General features: G+C 29.5%; 1 protein-coding gene and 1 non-coding gene across 6 annotated transcripts in view; both read right to left on the bottom strand.

Moving 5' to 3' along the window:
* The window catches only part of LOC107452153 (rho guanine nucleotide exchange factor 17), a 314,558-nt gene that overhangs the window by 23,121 nt on the left and 268,293 nt on the right, over window positions 1–23,144 (bottom strand). For 4 of the 5 annotated variants that reach the window (XM_087155432.1, XM_087155433.1, XM_087155435.1 and 1 more), the window contains 3 exons: window positions 15,271–15,338; window positions 6,047–6,195; window positions 2,406–2,580 (listed from right to left, as the gene is read on the bottom strand). In XM_087155432.1, the coding sequence (XP_087011558.1) occupies window positions 2,406–2,580; window positions 6,047–6,195; window positions 15,271–15,338 (392 nt within the window). Of the gene's footprint in view, window positions 1–2,405; window positions 2,581–6,046; window positions 6,196–11,859; window positions 12,010–15,270; window positions 15,339–23,144 lie in introns of those variants that run through there. The other variant, XR_015430560.1, reaches the window with a different exon arrangement.
* Window positions 2,784–2,920, bottom strand: LOC122270792 (small nucleolar RNA snoR137). Its single transcript, XR_006225996.1, has one exon. It is a non-coding gene; the product is annotated as a small nucleolar RNA snoR137 (small nucleolar RNA).

Consider the following 23,144-nt stretch of genomic DNA (forward strand, 5'->3'; position numbering starts at 1 on the left):
TATAATAATGTCCCAGCCCTTTCTACTAATACTCTTATTACTCGCTCAGCGTGTCCATTTGACCAAGGATTATACGGTACTGTTTTTCATGTATGATCCTGTATTTTTCTAGAAAACTATCAATCTGGTTATTAACAAACCGTTATCTGTTCTGAATCTTTTGATTTTCTTATTCATTGCATTTTCATATCTTTCCTTAAGCATACAAAACATTTAAAATACTTTATGTTTACGCTTCAAAAAAAGTACATCCTAGAAAAATCATCCACCAGAACTAAAATATCTTGAAGTCCCTAATGAATCACAATTTATTGGGCCTACTAGGTCCGAATGAATTAACTCTAATACAGAATTACTATGTGCAATATTAATTGTTGGATGACGCTTATGGGTTACTTTACTCATGTCACAAGATTCACAATGATAATTTTCAAAATCTTTAAAATTTATGCTAAGGACATTTTGCATTTTAACCATGTATTGTGGATTTAAATGAAAAAGTCTTTTATGCCAAATATTATAAGTATCCAAATTACTTACTTCATTACATTCTAACTCAGAATTATTTACATCTTTATAATCAAAAAATTTAGGTGAAACATTATTACAAGGTTCATTGAAATTTCAAAACGATTGTTTACTTTTACAGCTTTTAAAATAATGTGACTGTCATTATTAAAATATCATTACCATTAGATTCATGCCCGGCTGGGCGCATGTGCGGGTGTTCGGATCGCGACCCCCTCGTCTGAGCATTCGCGGTGGCGGGTAATTTCCACCGTGTGCCCGAATTTGGGCGGATCGGATAAACTATTTCTTACCATTAGATTCAATTTTATAACCTTTATCAATTAATTTAGATACTGAAATTAAATTGTTTCGTAAATCTTCTACATATATAACATCATATATTGCTAGATTTTTTCTGCAATTATCAACTGTTGTAGTAGCTTTTACAATAGCAATACCTTTAGAAATTCAATTTGCTTTCTTGCCTGCTAACTGTATTATTCCATTAACATGATTTATGTTTTCAAAAAAGTTTAAATCTTTTACCATGTGTGAAGCAGCACCAGAATCCAGAATAAAAACAGTTTTGTTTTTACCTGCAGCACTAGAATTTACGTGATGTTGTTTTTCTTCGGTGGTAAGTGCAAAATTTTTTCACTAGAATGTCTATCTTGATTTTCAAATGCACAATGAGCATTATTGTTTTTGGTTTTGTTCATTCTCGATTTATAGTTCGAAATTCTTCTTATTTCTAGAGATGTTGTTTGGTTTTGATTTCCATCGTTCTTGGTTCGGAAATAGCAGTCTTTAACTAGGTGATTCGTTTTAGGGAAGATGAAACATTTCTTGGTGCTTCTATTTTCATATTTATGTTTTACTCCGAATGCTTCTGTTCTTCTACGAATATAATTTTTTAATTTTGATCTTCTCTCTTCTTATTATTTCTTCTTCTCTCAGTATTTTATCCATTTGTTTTTCACATTGGGTTTTCAGGATTTCTCTTATTCTTGAAAACTTTCCTCGTAAACCTCTAACTGTATAAAAAACAAGTTCTCTTTCTCAAATTTTCAGTCCTAGTAATGAACATTTCGTTTGAAGTCCATGTGATCTTGCAATATAGTCTGAAACATTTTCTTTCATTTCAAGAATTTTTACTTCGTTACTTGCATCGATTTTGCGATCTTCGGTTTTGCCAGTAAATGTGCTTTGAATATTTTGACATAGAATTTTTGCATTAGTTTTGTTAGCGAACTGAAGACTTTGGTCGTCAGAAAGCGAAAGTTGAATGTATGCTACAGAATCATCATTGTTTAGTGTCCATTGTTCTCGCAATTTTGGATCAATGGGGGGTTCTTCAGTAAGCACATTTGCAATCTTCTTGAGTGTTAGCAAAGCCTTAACTTTAATACACCACTGATAGAAGTTGTCACTGTTAAGCAGTAGAATACTCGGCAGATCCCTATTCATTTTGGAATCTAAACTATGAAATCACGGCGAAACTTAGTGAAACTTTTTAATGTGTCATAATTTTAAAAAACCACGGCTGTGCTGCCAACTGTTATCCGTATAGAGTGAGATTCAGACAAAAAGTAAAGGTATATTTACAAAAAGCAGACAAATACATGCAAATTTAAAAAGAATGCCATCTGGCGGTATTAAGAAGAAAAGTCTTCAAAGCAATCCTTCCCTGGGAATGACAACAACTTGTAACCAAACTAATGGACTTTATTCAGAAACAATTTTTGTGTGTATGAATAAACTAATGCAGCATGTGGTCAACATGGAATAATAATCCATTTGAGACATTCCACAATTTAACTACCAACATTTAAAAACTTAAAAATTATTATTGTCAAGTGTATTTCCCTAATTTTTAGAAAAGCCTATATAAATACCTGATAATGTCTTAGAAACAACTGGTGAGACATTGACATCCAAAAGTGGTGAGTATGAAGTAGCATGATAAAGTCTAATAATGGCACTATGATGGAGAGTAAGCCAAACCCCTAATCCTGACGTTACCATGCAGCTGATAAACCGTGTTGCATCATTACACACAGCAAAAGAATGCTAAAAGAGAACAGTTGTACTATTATTCAATATCTAAAATTAGCCTTTTAACAGAAATTGTAAAGATTTGCAATTAAAATAATATTGAAAAAAGAATGATGTACTTTTCATCACCTATACATGATGTGCATTTAATTTTAGCATTAAACAAGGGCAGATGATTTAAAAAAGCATAGTAAAATGCTTAATATTTTGGAAAATTTACTTATAAAAACTTAGATATCCCTAAGGATAAGGCGCAAATAAAGCATAGAGATGAAAATACTATAGTTTTGGTTCTTCAAACAAGAACCTTCCTCTGTGTTTAGACTCTGAGGAAAGTTCTCGTTTAGAGAACTAAAAGTATAGTATGTCCATTTCTGTACTTTATTAATGTTTTATTCATATTTTCCCCTTTAGTATAACTCTCATGTTCCTGTTTCTAGAATACAAGCAGCTATTCTCAAAATTCATAAGAGGTTAAAACTATAACAGAGGAAGAAAGACTTTTAATGAATGAAAAATTAGAGAAAATTCAGCCATTCTAATATTCAAAGACTAAGTAGTTCGCTGGATTCTGAATAGCTTACATTGCCATCAAAACATTCACATTATAACAGAACATTCCAACTCCAAACCTGATATAAAAATTCTCTCTTAACTGAGACTTCTGACTATGCCTTATGCTTACTCTTCTCCTAGATTTTTGACTAAGATTCCCAGTCAAGGATAAAGATTTTAGAGCACGATTCATAAAATATATGGTGCAATGATGCTTCCTCCTGAAGAATTTCTATTAGAACAAATTTTTATTTTTGCATATTCCTCAATCATTATGAAAATTCATATGGGGTATACTTTTTTTTGTCAGTTTGATGTTTACCTTGTGATCAGTCTTCTTTTTTTGACAAAAGTTTAATCTTGCTACTTTATGATGAGATTTCAGACTTCGAGCACTCTTAATTTTAAAATGCAATGTTAGAATTCAGCATTATTGCCTAAAGAGCTGTCTCTTTTGAGAGATCAAGGTTGAGTTACTTTCAGACTTGAAGAACAGATATCAATTTATTTTATAGTGTTTGAATAATTCCTCCTTCTTCCTGAAGAAAAAACATCCTGTATGTTTAACTCAACCCTTAATTGAGCTGCTTGGTCAAAATATTTTTAATTTCACCAACTGAATGAAATATCATTTTAGAAAAGTATTTATATTTTTCACTTATACTCTGAAAGATGGTCATTTGACTTTCTGCTTGAGGTCAAAGAGTTAAGTTCCACAAAGTTGGATGAAAAATTGAAATTTCAACTTAAAAGTCAGATCTGGATATCAAAATAAATGCAGGATATGCATAATTCTGCAATGGTGATTTTTTTTTCCAAATTTGTTTACAACAGCAGTAATCAAAGTGAAAATAAAAAAATTTGTAGATTCATATAAATTTGCAAACAGTCTTTTTTAGGAAAATATAATAAATTATGTGAAACTTATATTTGTGCTAGATTTGCACATTTTATAAGGGTATATATATATTTTTTCTCACTCGCTTTGCATACATTTTACTTTGACTTATATTAGTTGTAAGTTAAGTAACTATCAAAATATGAAAAATTTTAAAAACCATACTTTCCAAACAAATTAAAAAGAAGAAAATATTCTTGCCACCTCATCCTTAAATGAAAAATTAAAGGAAATTTTTGGTGCTAATAATATATTTTGAAAGTGATGCGCCCACATTTCTCATTTTATATGTAACAAATACAAAATTATGTCCTCATTTTCCCAGTACTTGAAAAAAATATTATTTTAGAAACACTTCTTTTTTCTTGTTTTCTTCATTTTACTTTTTTATTACAGGGTGCGTAGCCAAATTATTCAACAAAAAATAAGCACCTTTTAAGCACTTTTCAAGCATTCAAAAAATATTTTTAAGCACTTTAAAAAAATATGATAATTAGGCATGGTTGGAAAGTGTTTGATAATTGTCGGTTCTATCTTGTTTTAACCGTCATGTTAAAAAAAAAAACCTTTTGGCATTGTTTTTGACAGTTGTAAAAAATAATGAAATTTTAAATCATGTAAAATGAATGGCATTTTCATGCGCTTCGGACTGATAATACGCCGAAATAGATTGGGGTTGAATGAATTGTGAAACGTTGAATAGAACAATATGAACTGTGTCTTTTTGCATAATTCGTAGCAAAAATCAACATGGTAAAGGAAAAACCTCGTTTTGAAAAACGGAAAATTAAGCACTTTTTAAAAACACCCAATGAAAAAACCACCTTTCAGAGCTTTTGAAAAACGAAAATAAGCACCTTTAAGCACAAGTGGCTGGGTGGCGCAATTGGTTTGTTGTCGGCCTTCTGAGCCCAAGTCTGCGGGTTCGATTCCCAGCCCAGACACCGGATTTTCGGGATGCAGAAAATCCTCAGCGGCCATGTCGTATGATTATGCAACATGTAAAAGATCCCTGGAGTGCCTTATTGGCTCTTGGCATTTCCGGCAAAATTAAATTCCTAGTGCACTATAGCATTCAAATAGAGTCTCGGTGCTGCCATCTAGTGTGGCAGAAACTAGACGTCCAAATTAACATGACCAACGGTATCTCACCCATTGTGGTGGTCCTGAAACAGTGGATACCACCTCTGGAGAACGCACTAGGTCTGCTCATCGGCAAGACCGATTGTGCAGCTCATTGGAAATATAAAAAAAATAAAAAACTTTAAGCACTTTTTAAAAACGCTACGCATCCTACCCTATATTAGTTATTTTGTTAACACGAAAGTGGTAAAATTTGAATTGGCAACATTATATTTTACAATAAAATGTCACTAAATTTTGCTCATAGGGATCAAGAAATGATTTAAGATTGTATTGCCATTCAACACAGAGTTCCAGTGGAAATTTTATTAAGTTGAAAAAGGGTTAAAATTTAGATGTCAATGAATTTGTTTTGTATGAATAGAAATGAAGGTGTTATTTAGGACAAAGTGGCTAAGTTTCACTGTATAAAAAACTTATTCATAATACTTGTTTATAAAATTACCAGACCTGCCTAGGGTCTCCCTAATAAGTTTTCTTTATCTGAGTCTATTGGATGCTTGTTGATTCCAATTAGTCACCATTGATGATTTCATATATTTTTTAATGTCGCGAAGAAATCTGAGTGAAGGTCTTCCTTGTTTTCTAGTGCAATCTAGCTTGTTAAGAGTTTACAAGCAAGTGGAATTGTTATCTTGTGATGTAAATGAGTGTCCAAGGTATCTTATTTGGTTCAATTTGATGAGTTTGACAATTTCGGGATGTTCATATTGATTATAAATTGCATAATTCTAAAGAATTTATCAGACATTATTCACAGAACTTAAAATTATGTATATATATATTTTTTACCTTACTTTAATGTAAAGATTTTATAAAAACAAGCTTGGCTATTAGCAATAAATTTAAATTGAGATTATTTTGAGAAGTATAAGAAAAAATTACCTCTTCCTGTATTGATGTGGTGTTTAAAATGTATACCATATTTTCGCAAGAACACCAAAGTTTTCCAGTAACCGCCAACATTTTACTGACAGTGGAATTTTTATTTCCAACATTTATAACTGCTGGTTCATTAGGATACCACCCTGCTCCTAAAAATGAAATAACTGTCAAGTAAAATAATGAAATTACAATTCTTTTTACTAAAGGTTTTACAAATGAGCAAGTTTAGGAATCTCGTCTCGTGTATAGTATTTCTCTTTCTAATAACATGGGAAATCTGATTTTATAAAGCAAAAAAAAAAAAAAAAAAAGCATTCATTCACATTCCCAGAAGAACAATAAAAAACCTTAAATTAATGCAAGTAACTTTGAAAACTAAATATTTAAATAGAAATTTATAAAATTTTTCCTTTTAAGATAAACAATCTAAAAACATAGTTTTCAATTTATGCCTTATTACTCTTAACTGGATAATAAAATTTATGTATTTAGAAATAAAGCTTATTTTAGAAACATGCTCACCATTTTCTTATAAATTTATTTGTTAGTGGTACGTAAAGAGCCATTCTCTTAAAACGTGGAATCACAAATCATTATGCAAACAAACGAGCAAGTATTCTATCAGATATTTAGTTTCAATCAGTTTGCACTCTAAATTTGAGTTTAGGATACAGTGAAAATGGTCTGTTCATCATTGTTATTTATTAAAATGTAGGAGCTCATTGAATTTTTGAGCTACAATAAAATTACAACAAAAGACAAGTCAAAAACCCCACCATTTTGTTGATATCAAATTGATTAATCCTTGATTAAAACTGTAATAAAACCATGGCTTCTTTAGGTCAGGGAAAAAAATAACTTAAAGGCTTCTGCAACAATTTTTTGAAAATTAATATTAAACTTAAAGTAACTATCAGTTTCTCAATACATTTTGCTTAGCTGAAATCAAATATGTTTTCAAAATAAATTTAAAAGAATTTTTAAGAAAAAAATTAATAACATACTAAAAACTTAAAATAACTTATTGAATATTTTTACCAAAGAGACCGCTTTATTTTTACACATGTGCTTTATACCTTTATGCATTCCAAAACAATTTTCTTCAGTACATGGACAAGCAATCATATAAGATAAAAAAAAATCAGTTTAATGCTTTTCAAATGTAATATTTAAAAATATGTTACTTTGTAGTAAATAAATAACACACATTGGGTAAAGTATATATATATATTCGTCAGTGAAGCTCTACAATATGACAATCAAAAATCTATCAAGAAGATCAAAAGCATCAAGAAAATCGTGTTGTTGTACATAAAAAAATGAACTTTCTTTAAAGAAGCTGAATTTTTAATAAAAGAAGAATAACTTATATCTGCAGGAATTACCAGACTTTTGGTACAAAATACAATAAACCCAATCATTTGACCAAAAATTAATAGTAACAGTAAAAGAGGTCAGATAACACCGCAATATCTTCAGGGTTCCCACTCTTTTAACAATTAAGCACTTTTAAAGACTTTTTTTTTAAAAAATTAAGGACTTTTTTGAAAAATTAAGGACTTTAAATATAGTATGATTGTTTATCATCGAATATACATATTTCACCAGTGACAGCACCAATTATTTACCTTTCTTTAAAAAAAACAATAAATAAAAAGATAATATAAAACAAGTTTATTATAATGTAAGCACTGATATAATTGTATTAATTAACAGGGCTCGCCAAAGAAGTACCAGGCAATTTTGCAAACCAGGGTCAGTTTTTTTAAAAACATTTTTAGATTGTCGAAGGTTAACATCATCAACAAAACTAATCCATATTCCACTTTTAATGATTTCATTGAAATTGAATTGTACAATTAAGAGCAGAAATTAAGATTTACGATTTTTTCATGTATATTTAAAAAAAAAGAGTAAATAAAGAAATGTGGCAAAAACATTGAAAAAATTATTACAACAAGTTTTTATATTTCGCTACTAGACCTGCATCACATATTCAGTTTTCAAGTAAAATCAGGCCATACATAGCTAAGCACCTTAAATCATTCCATTTTTTTTTCATTAGGCTTAACTTAATATTTTTCTAACCCTCTTGGTGGCGCTTACTTGAAATAGTTTTACTCTTAGAAGGGCGAACCTATTTGGTGTCTTGGGGTATTAATCCACTTTTAGATGAACCTGCCCCCACCCCTCTAAGAAGCTGCAGCTATATGGAGGAGATAATGATATAGGGAGTTAAAGAGGACGAAGGACCATAAATTGCGCTAAAGGGGGAAAGTGTGAGATGAATAACGACCTTTGACCTCTTCCACACTTACACATCTGGACAAAGCTTCAGGGAAGTGGAGCTCAGAGGGGGATTTTGAATACTTGTTTACTGGCGAAGTTCAGTTTACTTACGGGCGTAAGTACGCCAAAATAAAGCCTTTACTTTCATAAAACCACTCTCAATATTTTTAGCCAATAAATTATGTAAAATATTTCTGCGTAAGTCATACTGTATTAAATTTAAAAGAAACAAGTTTCTAAAAATAAATATTGATTTAAAGCGATACTAAATGAAAAATATTTCACTTAATTTTACATTTTATTATTCCCAGAATATTATTATTATTTATTTAAATAATGAATATGATGAATCATGAATGTATTAATAGTCTACAGCAATTCTGACTGTAACCATTTTTAAAGATGTCTATTAAGTGCCTACCAAAATGTAACGAAAAGTGTAAAAATATCAGCTGTGAATTTCAGTTGAATTTAATTTAAAATACTACAGAGTAGCTTAAGTGTAATATGAAAGGAAGAACAGATAAATCATGAAATGTAATAGGCCTGTTTTTTAAGCAAACATCGTTGAACTTAAAGATATATTAAAAAGAAGAAGAAAATTATTACAAGTTCTTTTAGAAAAAAAAAGGTAAATTTTGATAAATAAAAAGCGCAAAAATAAAAAAAATGCTTTTAATACTAAAATACAAAACTGTAATACGAAGTAATGATGTAATGTTTGCTTTAAAATTTTTATGAATTCAACTGACGATTCACTTTGGAAACATGAGCTCAGATAGAAATTACTTCTAACAAACAATTCTTCTAATGTACAAGAATTGATTTTGTGATTACAAAAAATTATTAAATTCGCTTTTGAGAAAGCTAAACTTTAATTCTTTAGAACTAATTCAAGAATTGAATGAATGCAGAAATTGCATATTTTATATCCAAATATAAATTATATGTTTTCAACCATTTAGATTTGGAATGAATTGAAACTGTATTGGAATGAAACAAACATTTTTGTTAACATTTTAAGTAGTCTCAAATTAGATTTTAATATTAATTGCATTATACAAGTTAGAAATATTATACAAGTTATAAATGTGATTGCAAAAACATTTATATTAAATGCAAAAACATTATATTATATATTATATATATATATATATATATATATATATATATATATATATATATATATATATATATATATATATATATACAATATATATATATATATATATATATACATATATATATATATATATATATATATATATATATATATATATATATATATATATATATATATATATATATATATATATATATATACATATATATATATAGACACGTCAAGTTTAATATTAAACTATAAAATTTACAACCATTTTAATAAGCAATGAAAATCTTCTGATAAATCAAAAGATGTTAGAGGTACATTTTTCAAAAAAAAAAAAAAAAAAACAATTATAATAATAACTTTAAAGAAATAGCATATATAAATATTTAGTCATTATTCTCAAAGTAAGTTTGTGCTCTTACTATTGCAAAGTTCGTGTCCATGAGTTTAGTGTGAGGCAATAATATGTTTTGTGACCAAAATTCACAAATGCACATAAAGAAAAAAATAATAAAAGGGAGAAAATTTTCTCTCTCTTCTTTGTTTTTAATTTTCTACAAAATAAAGTAGCAAAATGGAGCAAAAATAAATATTATAAACCTTAAATTTTCATGGTTCTTTTTTTTAAAAAAAAATCATGTAACCGCTAAAACAATAAGAAGCTATTTACTTAACTTAATCAAATAATTCCTATATTTCTCTTCACATCTTTTATTCTTTGCATGGATTTTTGCTATCTCAAAATGAAACTTTTGTAAAGTCACTAAAACAACTTTCAGATTTACTTGATTCAGTATGCTACTAAAATTTTGAAAAAAGCTGTTACCTTTTATCTCATGGCTATACACGGGTGTTTTATAAAATAATGTGCGACAGTAAAAATGGATTAATAGTAGTCTAGTTTGTTGCACAATCTTGTCAAATTTGAATACTGATTAACACAAATGAATCACAAAACTAACATAAAAGAGTCACAAGAGAGGAAGGGGGAAAGGGAAGGAAAAGAGAAATGCACTGGAAAAGAAGAACTAGTAAGAATAGTTTTCGTAAAAAGCATACCATAAACTATGTAAATTTAAAGACTGATTCGATGTGATCTAACATTTTTGAAATAAAAAAATTTGCAAAAAGTTGAAAGTACTTATTTTTTAAAATGCATTTTGCTGAAAAAATATTATTTGTACAATATTAGATCGGTAGGTGATATTTTTAAAAAAAGAATTTTTGTTTCCAATTTCAGATGAAATAATAAACATTTACTTTTTACTGTAAAATTTCTAACCATATCTCAATTTCAAGCATAAAAAAAAATTATAATATTTAAACTTATTCAATATTTTTATGTTCAATAATTAAGAAAACGTAAAAAAATGTTCATTGAATAAAACAACTTCATTTAATTTCTATAATGTCATTGCTATTTCATAAATTCGTTTTCCTCCCAAAAAAATAAGAAAAGGAATAGCTATAAAAAAAACAACTTTGTCAAAATACTCACGAATATATGTCAATATGTTTGTTTTTACATTTTTACAACTATTTGTATATATATTATCATATACATAATTTTTTTTTACTAGTCTGTATTTATTTTGCATATATTTTTGTTATCTCTTTTATCCTTCTTTTTTTTCCCTTAATAAATGCTATTTGGATATTATTTAGTATTTATTTTCAAAATTATCAAAGTGCTACTCATTAGTTTTCTGAATCAGAATTTTCATCAAAAATATTTAACTGTTATTAAATACAATTTTTATTTAATATCACTTAAAAGTTTGACTGAAAAAAATTTTATTTTCTTCTTTATTAATCTAGTTAATTACTTTGAAATACATTTTACTTGTGTGCACATTGATTTTAAAGTATATCATTCAATAGTAATTTTCATTTTGCCTTTTTCATTTATAAAATATATTTTTCGCCAACTGCTATATATATATATATATATATATATAAATTGGAAAGTTTTTTAAAATCTAGTTTATGATTATTAATTGTGCACCAATTTTCCTTCACACTTTTTCCAGGTTTAGTATTGGCAGTGCTATCTGAAATAGCTCTGGCGTGTTAAAAAGTTTTTTTTAATAATTTTTAAATATTTTTTATTTATTTATTTATTTATTTTACTTTTTTTGAATTATTTTAATCATATTTCAGCCTTTTATAGTTTTTCTGTCAATTACTGATTTTACCACATTTCTCTTTATTTTCCATTGCAAAAGAAATCCCGCAAAGACTTTTATTTCAAATAAGATGGTCTTTTTTAAGCAGTCATGTCCCCTATTCTTTCTAAATAAGTCAACTAAACTGGATCAACATCATTTTGACGTTCTAGCCAATTCATTACAATATCTAATGAATTACATGTTTCTATATGAGAAGATCCACTATCTTGAACTTGATCACCTACTTCTTCCTCTTCGTCTGTGGAGTTCCGAGTTTCATTCAAAATTTCAGCAGCAATTTCATCATCATTTAAAATTTGAAATCCTGGGTCGTTTTCAGTGTCTCGACACCAACCTTCTATTTTTTTCTGCTGTATAACCTGGCATCTTTTCATCTGGAAAATATACTGGTTCAAAAACTTCAGTTTCATTTGTTTTTCTGTTAAAAATTTTATGCCAAGATTTAAGATTCCAAGCACTGTAATCACTAATCATTAACCATAAGTGACAACTACCCATCCTCCAATTATAGACCATTAGCACTTATTTATTGATAAAATCTTTCCATATTCCAACAATTGTAGACAGTCAAAATTAAGCTCGCATTCTTGGACTATAATTTTCAGTTGAAGAGGTCTAAAGGGGTATGCAGGTTTAACTGCATAACAATACATGTATGTATAGCTACTATAAGAAGACTGCTAAAAAAGGTTGTAAATTAAATATGGTTTTCAGGTGTAGTCGATATTAATTATTCCTCTAAATTTAGAAAAACAGCATGTAAGTTAAAAAGTATTCTAAATCTTTAAAAAAAAAAAATAATAATAATTTGGACTTAGTTTGGATAATAATGGTTATATATATATATATATATATATATATATATACAGGGTGTCTCAGTTAAACGCTTCAGAACTCCTAAGTGGGGTAGCGTGCATCCTGATGACTCGAAATCATATAGCAATGCGGGGTCGGAAATGCTTTCCTGAAGCGGTGATATACACAGAAGCACCATAAAGAAAAGAGACTGCAAGTGAAAAATTGTTTTAATAATACATTGAAGAAATTATATGGCCTCTTCGGTCACCCGCCCTATCATGTCTTGATTTCTGGGGTCACATGAAAACACTGGTTTATGACACCCCTATTGACAAGGCTGAGGAGGTGGTTGCAAGAATCGCAGCAGCTGCCGAAGAAATTCAAGATATGCCTGGAGTATTGCAGAATGTTCGAATGTCCATGCGCCAGAGATATGAGGTGCACATTTTAGCCAGTGGCAGAAACTTCGAACACTTACTTTGACCCATGTATCATATAATTTTTTCAATGTATTACTAAAGCGATTTTTCAATAACGATCTCTTGTCTTTATGGTGCTTCTGTGGACATCACCGCTTCAGGGAAGTATTTCCGACCCCGCATTGCTATATGATTTCGAGTCATCAGGATGCACCCTACCCCTCTTAGGAGTTCTGAAACGTTTAACTGAGACACCCTGTATATATATATATACGTATATAATTTAAATTTTTTATTTTAATTTCTGTATTAAGCCTTTTATTTCATGTTTAAGAATTTAAAATAAAAGAAAGAAAGCGTTATAAGTAAATACCAAAAGCTTTTGTTGAATTAAATTTCGTGAAACTCACATGTCTCAATTAAATTCAATGTTCGCTTAAAAAAATTTACGAAGAGCCATGGAAATCCAACGAAATCATTAAAACAAAACTTAATGTAATTGATCAGTGTTAGTCAATGAATGTTCATAAAGAGAATCGATTTTTAAGCCGCCTCTGAGGCATTTTTCCATTAGCCCCTGGAAAAGTAGAACTGACTTGTTAACAGTATTATGGCTATTATTCTTTAATGTCTTCTAATTTTTTTTTCATTTAGATATTCCATTATCATAGCCCAGAAATAAATCTATAAAAGAAAAAGATGTACAGAACGTTTTATTCTGAGTAACTTTTGATCTTAAAGTCAAAAAATTCTGAGCTAAGATGCAATATCCCTAACATAACGAATAATATTCTATATATAGATATAACAGTGAAGATGATAATTTAGGTTTCAAAACCGCACACAAACATGACAAATACGATAAATTTGGAACCGTTTTTAACAATTTCAGTACTATTTTAACATGTTTTATCTCGCTTTTAGAAGAAATTATTATAAACCAAAAATTCTCTGCTTTAATTAATAAAATTCATTCATTCGAGGATGAAATCTTATAAAAAAATAATAAATAAACAAATAAAATAAATAAAAATTAATAGCGATGCTTTCTTATTTTAACTATTTTTTCAATTTTAATTAAATGATAATATCTTATATAATATAGTATTTGACCATTAAAAATTACACATTTTTATACGTTCAAAAATATATGATTTACAATGGAAAAACTGTTAAAAATATTTTCATCATAAAATTATTTTAGAGTAAATAGGCGCAAATAGTATTTTATTCCCACTTTGGGGAAATCCTCAAAATTGAAAAATAAGATTTAGAGGTTCACATTTTTAATTTGTCTTCTAATTAATCGAATTAAACCAAAACTTATCAGCTATTCCTACATAAAGCTATTTCTACATTTATTTCTTTACTTATTATTTATTTCTTACATGTGCTTGGAAAAAAAACTTTGACTCTAAGTTATAAAAATAAGATTCTATCAGTATCATACTTATGTTAACAATCGGAAGAATTTAAAAAAAAGAGAAAAAAGAAAGGAACCAGAGAATATTGAGAAAGAATATCTTTTAGCGAAAAACAGCCAATTTTGTAGCTACCCTTTTAAACTAGTCCCTTTAAAATGTACTCCCTACTTCCTCCTGTGACAAATTTTGGTAAAAGGAGGAGAGTTCCATAATTGATGTCACTGCTTGAAGGGGATAGAAATTTTTGCGCAGATCAGGCCGACCCTGTTTTTAAACCTAGTCTTTAAATTGCTCTCTTTTCTGCCTGTCATCTTACAGCAAAACATTTCTGGAGAAAAATTATTGCATCATAGTTTGCAATGAGAAACATATTTATACATGTAATTTGAAAATGGAGGGATAGAACAGAACTTAACTAACACTAAACAAAATAAAAGCAAACATTTTAGTTTTAGATTTTTCCTTTTGTTTAATGTAGCATTTTATTTAATTAATTTTTATTTGTTAATTTTGTGCGTTAATTTGTATTGTGTAATTTTGTTCCTGTAAATAAAATGTGATCTTTTATTGGCTGTAAAAAGAACTTGAATCAAAAATATTGGAAGTAAGCAAATATTTGTATTAAATCAATCTTTCCGCATATATGTAACATTTATAATGCTTATATATTTCCGCATATATGTAACATTTAAACTGTACAACAAATAGATTTATTTAGTAAATTTGATTATTCATGCATAATTTTATTTTTAATTCCCAATTTTTGTTCTTATTTTATAATTAAAATATCGTACTTAAAATTTTTTGAAATTTTAAAGAAGAGTTCTCTTTCAAATTTTATAACAGTTGATCTAGATTGCTGGAGTAAGTTAAAATTGTTGATATTATTTAAAATACATGTTTTGATTTCATTTTACAATTAAGTGAAGAAAAAAAGTTTAAAATACTGTTTTACAGTAAATCGTAAAATAATTTACTCTGTAACAAAGCATACCTAGTTCTCTTTTATAGATGTAAATTTCTCCATCAATGACTGAGACAAAAACTTTATTATCCATGTATCTGAAAAGTAAAACTGTTTGAATAAATGTCAAAAGAAGAAAAATACAAACCAATAATTAATTTAACTTTCAATAATAACATACAGTGAGCCAAAAAAAAACCTGACCATCCTGAAAAACTTTTGATCTAAAGATCGAATTTTCATGCTCTAGGACACATTGGTTAAGGTCCAAAGGGTGAGCTAAAATATGCTAATTAAACAGTGCTCACGATATTTTAAGTTACTAAATCACAAATGAAAACTTACTTTACATATTTGGGCTTCTGACCCCCGAAATATAGTGGGTAGCTGTAATCTATGAAATATGGTACCCATAGACCTGGGATGGGCAAACTACGGCCAGCGGGCCAACTGTGGCCCGTCGGAAGGTTTTATCCGGCCCGCAGATAGAATTTCAACTTGCCGATATTTGGCGAATATAAACGAGGTGCATTTACATCCATTATTTTGTCTACTTTATAAAGCTATTTTTGTTCTTTCCTTTTTAACAAAGTACTGATTACGTTTTTACTTTCTCTAATGGTGGAATTGATAGAAATAGTTAGCACAGACAGCTTCAATTGGTAAAATGTTGAAAGCAGAAGTTCTTTATAGAATAACCGCAGATTAGCTCCAACAAGCGTTTGCATTTCTCGAGGTTCAGACGTATGGAATCTACATAGGTGAATTGTGCTTCACACGTGGCAGACAGCGCATTTTAAGCTCCAACGAGTGGATTTTTCTGCCGGTGCTAGTTCTAACTTTATTTTTTGAGTATGGAAAGATTGCAGACATGCTGTTTCTAAACATGCCAAAGTTTGAGTTTTGCAAATCATTACCAAAAGCTAGTTTCCAAAATTTTATATCTCATGCCTAGAAAATCAGTGCTATGTTTGCTTCATCTTATATATGTGAACAAGTGTTTTCAACTATGAATCTTAGAAAAATCATTTCGTAAGTAGACTAGCGGAAGCATTTAGCCTCATTCCTCAAAATAAGCACATCTCACTTCGAACCTCAATATAAGGAACTTTTAAAAATGAAATCGAGATTTCATTCATCTCATTAAATATTTAAATTAAAACTTGTATATCGTTTATTTTATTTTAAAAGTTTTTACTCGGCCCACCAAACTTTTTTTTCCTTGATTTTTTGCCCTCGACCAAAAAAGTTTGCCCATCCCTACCATAGACTGATCAGGAGAACAATCCAAATTTTGAACCCCTTAATGTTAATTTTATTTTTTGCATATTTCACTATATCTCGAGAACTTTTTAAGCAAATTGAGCAATTTTCGCACACAATTATAAAATTCATTTATCCAAAGATAATTCCATGCAAAAAAATTTTTCAGTAAATATTATTATTTTATTATAATAAGTTGAAAAAATTTTAAATTTAAAAGTATAAAATTTTTTTCTTCATTTTAAAGTACATAATGTAACATGCCAAAGTACAAAATTTGAGCCAAATCAGTTAAATAATAGCTTCTGAGAAGTTGAATTTTAAAGAAGTCGCATAGTTAAAATTCGATTTCTCAGGAACTATTCTACAGATTTTGCTCAAATTTTGTATTTTTCCATGTAGAATTACAAAGTTTAAAACGAAGAAAAAAATTTTATACCTCACAATTAAAAAAAATTTCGACTATCTTTTAATAAAATAATAAATATCTACTAAAGTTTATATTTTGCCTGGAATTATCAGTAGATAAACGAATTTTATAATTGTATACATAAATTTTTCTATCTGCTTAATAAGTTCTCGAGCAAATAATCAAAAAATAAAATTAGCATTAAGGGGTCCCAAGTTTGAATCACTCTCCTGATCAAACTATGGGGATTATATTTCCCAGATTGTGGCTAACCCCTATATTTAGGGGGTCAGAAATCCAAATCCATTGAAAAAAGGTATGTTTATTCAGAGAAAGTACATTTTTGTGTCTGATTTCATAACTTTAAATATCCTCAGCACTAATTAATTAGCATATTTGAACTCACTCTCTTGAACCATTAATGACTTCCAGAATGTGAAGCTTTTATCATTAGATCAAAAATTATTCAGGGTGGTCCTTTTTAGTGCACTGTACATAAAAATAAGCACATTTTTAACTGATGTTGAACTATAATTGTTTAAAAAGTGTCAACTTAACAACTAGTCAAATTTTGATTTTGTGACATAGTTAAGTTAACTGTTAACCACACTTAAATCCAAAACATAAATATTTTCCTCATAAAAGCTATTTCTTTGCCCTGAATGTAAACAAAAACCAGTTCTGAAGTGTGCAAAACAGTTTTCCTTTCCTCATAAATATACAAACCAAAGCTCGTTATATGACATAACCCATTGAACCACTTTCCTTGCTTCAGAGATCGTATTACTTATGAGGCAAATATAAAAATCAAATTGAAACAGTTAAAACACTCTGCCTATTTCATATTGTGCACTGGCTGAATGTTTTGAAGAAAAAAAAGAAGCTTTCCAACTTTATGAAATTAATGGTCAAAGCAAGTATTATGACTGGGGAATTTTTATAGAATTTGCTACTATCTTGTATTAAATAAAAATTCTAATTATGAAAACAGTATTAGAGAATTTAAGGAAGCAACTCATAAAATGGTTGACTTCATTTAAAATAAAAATAAGTGATTTAAAATCCAAGTGAGTGAGTAAATTTTTTTGAATCTCTAGAATCAAAAAAAAAAAAAAAAAAAACAGTATTAATAAATTAATTTATGAAATAATATATACAGAAATATTCACAATAACATGGATGACACCTGTTGCATTTCATTCAAAAGATTTTATTTATAGCAGTATATAATTAAAAGCTGAAACTTAAAGAATTTTAGTTAAATCAGCCAACACACTGGGAGACTCACTGGATTATAGTAGTGATTTATAAGAGCTTCTGAATTATCACACACAGTGGTTGTTAAAATAACTTTAAAATAAATTTACTGCACCAGGAATATTACATAATAACATACATTTTGCTAATATATTTTGCTCATGTAGGAGTGATTTGGCATCCTTGAAAAAACCAAAGAAGCTTAATGTAATGAACACAGTCACTAATGAGAAATCCACATTTGCAATTAGATTTCACGTCACCGTCAAAATGTTAAGATGAAAGATACAAACTTTGTATGTTTAGCAAGCTGAAACCACTATTGCCATAATTTTTCAGCAACTGAGAATTTTTTTAAATAAATAGATACATGTTTTTTGTTAAAGTTAGCAATAATATACAAAAAAGGTAAAATGAAAGAGCCCTTTTATTCATATCTGGTATCAACACAAAGAAAAAATAAATATCATTTCACCTTTATGCTTATTAAATTGTGTACGGATGATTACCAGTTCTCTTGCTCCTTACAAGAGAGAAATTCTGTTATATTTAAAAATGCTTCAATAGAATGAGCCTTTTGCTATACGCATATCTGCAATCCGTCCTTACTTCTTTATAGCTTTCTATTGAAATCAATATTCAGAGTTATTGATGATGTTAAAAGCTATTGTACTTCACTTAATTTTTTTTTATTGTACCTTAGAAAACCTACCTAATTTCACAAAAACTACCTAATCTAAACATTTGATGCCTCTTTGCCTCCTCGTGGTAATTTCTGAAAACAAATTGAGGATTTAGCCATGGGCTACCCCTTCTCTCCCATTCTTTTTGACATATTCTAGCATTAATTAAAAAAAAAAAGTTTTTAAATTGTTTAAATTCTCACGGCAAAAGAGATATGTTGTCGATACATTAGTCTCAGTCAGATACCCTCTCCATGTGATCAATTTGGAGTAAAAAGAAATGATCAAGTTATTAGAATCAAAGGGTTAGAATCCATAATATGTTATAATTGTTCTGAAAAAGGACATTATTCTCGTGACTGCTTTAAGCCAAAGCATCCAAAATTTTGTACATTCTGTCACACAGAAGGACAAGTTACAAAAGATTGTCCAAAGAAAATTCGCAAACCATCAGTAAACGTTTCAACACTATCACCCATTGAAAATCTTACTACAGAACAAAACCCGTTTTCTGGAAATCAGAAAACCGGAAAACCAAAAAACCGGAACGATATTCGATACATTTTCCCGCCAATTTAAAAAAAAATTTTTCCTCATAAGATTTTAGGATTTTTCTTTCTATTTTGAAAGATGTTTACCTTACCATCATTTTGGAAATAATCATTAGTGTATTACTTCGTTTTAAGATTATTTCCAATTTTTTTTTTAGTTGGGTTTAACAATAAAAAAAACGGCTTTTTGTAGCGATTCAGAAAACCGGAAAAATCAGTTATCCGGAATAGCGATGGACCCGCTCGTTCCGGATAATCGGTTCCCCACTGTACTAGTAACACAGTTCTTGTACATGGAATAGCTACAAGTGCTTTAGTAGATACAGCTGCCGACATAGCAATGATTAAATACGCATTCTCTAAAGAGATAGGAGTCTATAATATGCATAATGGTGACGTTACGATCATACGAGAAGTTGGTGGGTTGAAAAAATCATTAGGCGCTTGTGTAGTAAACTTAACCATTGACAGACTAGTGCTAAATGATGCAAAACCAGGGACGTAGGTAAGGGGGGTGTCAGGGGCCCAAAAAAAAGTTATGCTCATTTTAGCAGAACAAACAAACACAAATCGTTTTGAATAAGAACGTGTTTTGTAATAAAAGCATACTAGCCAATCACAAACACTGTTCTTAGGACCAATCAAATGTCTGTAACTATAGTTTAGGTTATTTGGATGGTAAAAGAGTTATTGTTGTAGAAATATTTTGTGGAATGATGCATATTAGTACAATTAAATAGAGTATTGCTGTTTTTGAATATTTAAAGTCCTTTTTTTTAATTAAACTAATTATAAACAATGTCATCAACAAGAAAAACTAATTGGACATCTACAAAAAGAAGCCGAATTGTCATATTGAGAGAAAATGGCCTCTCTTATGCTGAAATTGCAAGACAAGTTGGTGGTTCAGTGACTTGTTCTGGTGTACAAAAGTTCTGTTTACGTTATGGAAAACGAAATCAGTGGAAAATAAAGCCACATCAGGCCGAAAAAAATGCACAAGTGGTAATATAAGTAATTCTATAAGTAATTCTTTAAATGTTGAAATGCTCGCGGCCACTCTATCGAAATCCAAATTTGATAGTCCGTGACCTTACGAAACACGGATTTTTTCATTCAATATTTATTAACAAAATGTTTTGAGGCTTTGTATCTAATTTTTCTTTTCTTGTGCTGTATATCTTCTGTATTTATTAATAATTTTTTGTTACATAATTACAGTTTTACACCTTCTATTTATTAATGTAGTTTAACAGGATATTATTGAAATAAACAAAAAGAAAAATTTGTAAAAAGATATATTCATTTACCGACTTCTGCAAATGTACTATATATCTACGAGTAATTTTCGTTAAATGCGACACTTTAATGTAACTGCCATTGAAATCTGATATCATAGAAGAAAATGACAATTTTTTGTAAAGTTTATTTAACACTATTATTATTAGCTTTTTGGAATGATTTTACACATTGTCATTTTCCTGCGTTCTCTAAATAATTGATATAATCTATATTATTCAATCCGAGCTGTTTAATAAAGTCTTGTGATTAATAACACAAAGACTAACTAAAAATGAAATGGAACATGGAAGTAAAAGCTATAAAATTATAAATTGTAATTATTCTGGCACTTGAATGTCAAGGAATAATTGAAAACTGCTAAATGCTTGTTAACTATTGTACATTGCTCTCTATAAGGTATTAACTAGAGGTATAAACGAGTATAAACAAAAGGTATAACTCTATAAGTTACAAACGAGTATTTTTTTTTAAATATGGTATTCCAATCCAAAAGGTTAAAAATTAAAAAAAAAATTTCCTATGTGTCGTTTTTTCTGACAATTATTCTGCTTTAAAGAATTCATTTTTTTACATATTATTTTGGCTGCTTAAATGCATTATAATTTGCGGTGAACAGATGAATTTTTATTGATATTTTATACGTGAATTTTTGACAGTAACGGTGGTTTTGTTTTAATGTTCTTTTTATTTGAATTTCGCTTATCTCCCTATCGAAGGGAAGCGATCAACGACGTTTATGGCTTGTCTTTATTTTGATCTTCATTTAGATCACTGGTTGTGATTTTTAGCTTTTAAATGAAGCTTACCGATAATAAATTCCTCAATCACAAAACACCCCTCATGAAAAAACTATACCTACGTGCTTGTGTAAAACTACATATTGTTGCAGACGAAACGTTTCCTGGACCTAACATACTCATTGGAAAATATATCCTAGATATACCAGATCTAATGATGGTTAGAAAGGAAGGAAAATCAATGCTGTACAGTGTAAATGAATTTCCATGCCTTAAGGATTTTGAAATTGAAGACTTCAAAAACGCTATTCTCAAAATATCGGAACCAGTAAAAATTCTGCCAAACACAGTACAAGTGGTAGAAGTAGTCAGCAATAGAAACCAAACCAGTAGTGAAGAAATTTTTATAAGTAAACATGAAAGTGATTATGCCTACTTGATAAAAGATGGTAAAGCTAAATTACCAATCGCGAATTTCAGTGGGAGCAAACTTCATCTTAAGTAAGATCGCATTCTTCTAAGAGGAAATGGCTGACAGATTTTACTCGTGATAATACAGACAGCTGTGAAGAGAGTACAATGGTTTTAGTTAGCAAAAATATTAAAAGAAAACCTATTCGATGTGACGATATAAAAGTTGGTCCAACTGTATCAACAGATCAGAAGCAGCAAATAAGTAATTTATTAAATGAGTTTAGAATGTGTATAGCTCTGAAACCTGATGAACAAGGATGCGTTAATAATACAGTTATGCACATTACTGAAAAACCTGGAAGCTCACCAGTTTCTCGGTCGCCATACCGTACTTCATATCATGAAAGAGAGATTATACGTGGCATAGTTAGCGATATGAAGGAACAAGGCATTGTTCGAGATAGTTCATCGGAATATAGTAGTCCTGTATTGCTTATAAAGAAGAAAACTGGAGAATATCGAATGGTTATTGTGGGGAAAGTAGTTATACACAATGTCAACCTTCATCTATGAAAAGGTACCCCGACATAGAGTCGAGTTAACATGTCTTATATACTAGTGAATTGTAGTTGTAATTTTGTAGTGGTAGATACGCTACAGTACTCCCCCACCAGAATTATATCTGTGATAGAATACGATGAATGAATACCACTAGTTGAATCATTGCTGTTTTTGTGCGGTTGAGCCGGGAGAGCTGTATTAAGATCACCGTACTTTTTGAGTGCTGAATGTGAGAGGTGTATTAACTTCACGGTCGTAGTCACTCCTGTGTTGCCTTTAGCAGTCGAGTGTATACAGGCCGACGTTGTGTGCTCGAGACTGAGTAGCAACAGTGCGAGGAGGTGGATAATGTTGCAGTCACAAGTAGCAAGTCAACTATTCAATGTGGACCATCCAACGAAGAAGGCGTTACTGCCGATGTAGGCGTATCCAGATCAAAGTGGGCGTTTTTTTTTGCCAAGGTAGGCGTGTTCACATCACGTTCGAAGGTCACCAATGTGGGGAAAGTAGTTATACACAATGTCAACCTTCATCTATGAAAAGGTACCCCGACATAGAGTCGAGTTAACATGTCTTATATACTAGTGAATTGTAGTTGTAATTTTGTAGTGGTAGATACGCTACAGTTATCAATTATAGGCAACTTAATTCTCAAACCGTGAAAGATAAGTTCCCTTTACCGTGTACAGATGATCTTTTGGGATCAACTATCAGGATTCAACTTATT

This window comes from Parasteatoda tepidariorum, chromosome 11, assembly GCF_982258835.1.
Source record: "Parasteatoda tepidariorum strain Cologne lab strain chromosome 11, Ptep-v5.0, whole genome shotgun sequence".
Classification (NCBI taxonomy): Eukaryota; Metazoa; Arthropoda; class Arachnida; order Araneae; family Theridiidae; genus Parasteatoda; species Parasteatoda tepidariorum.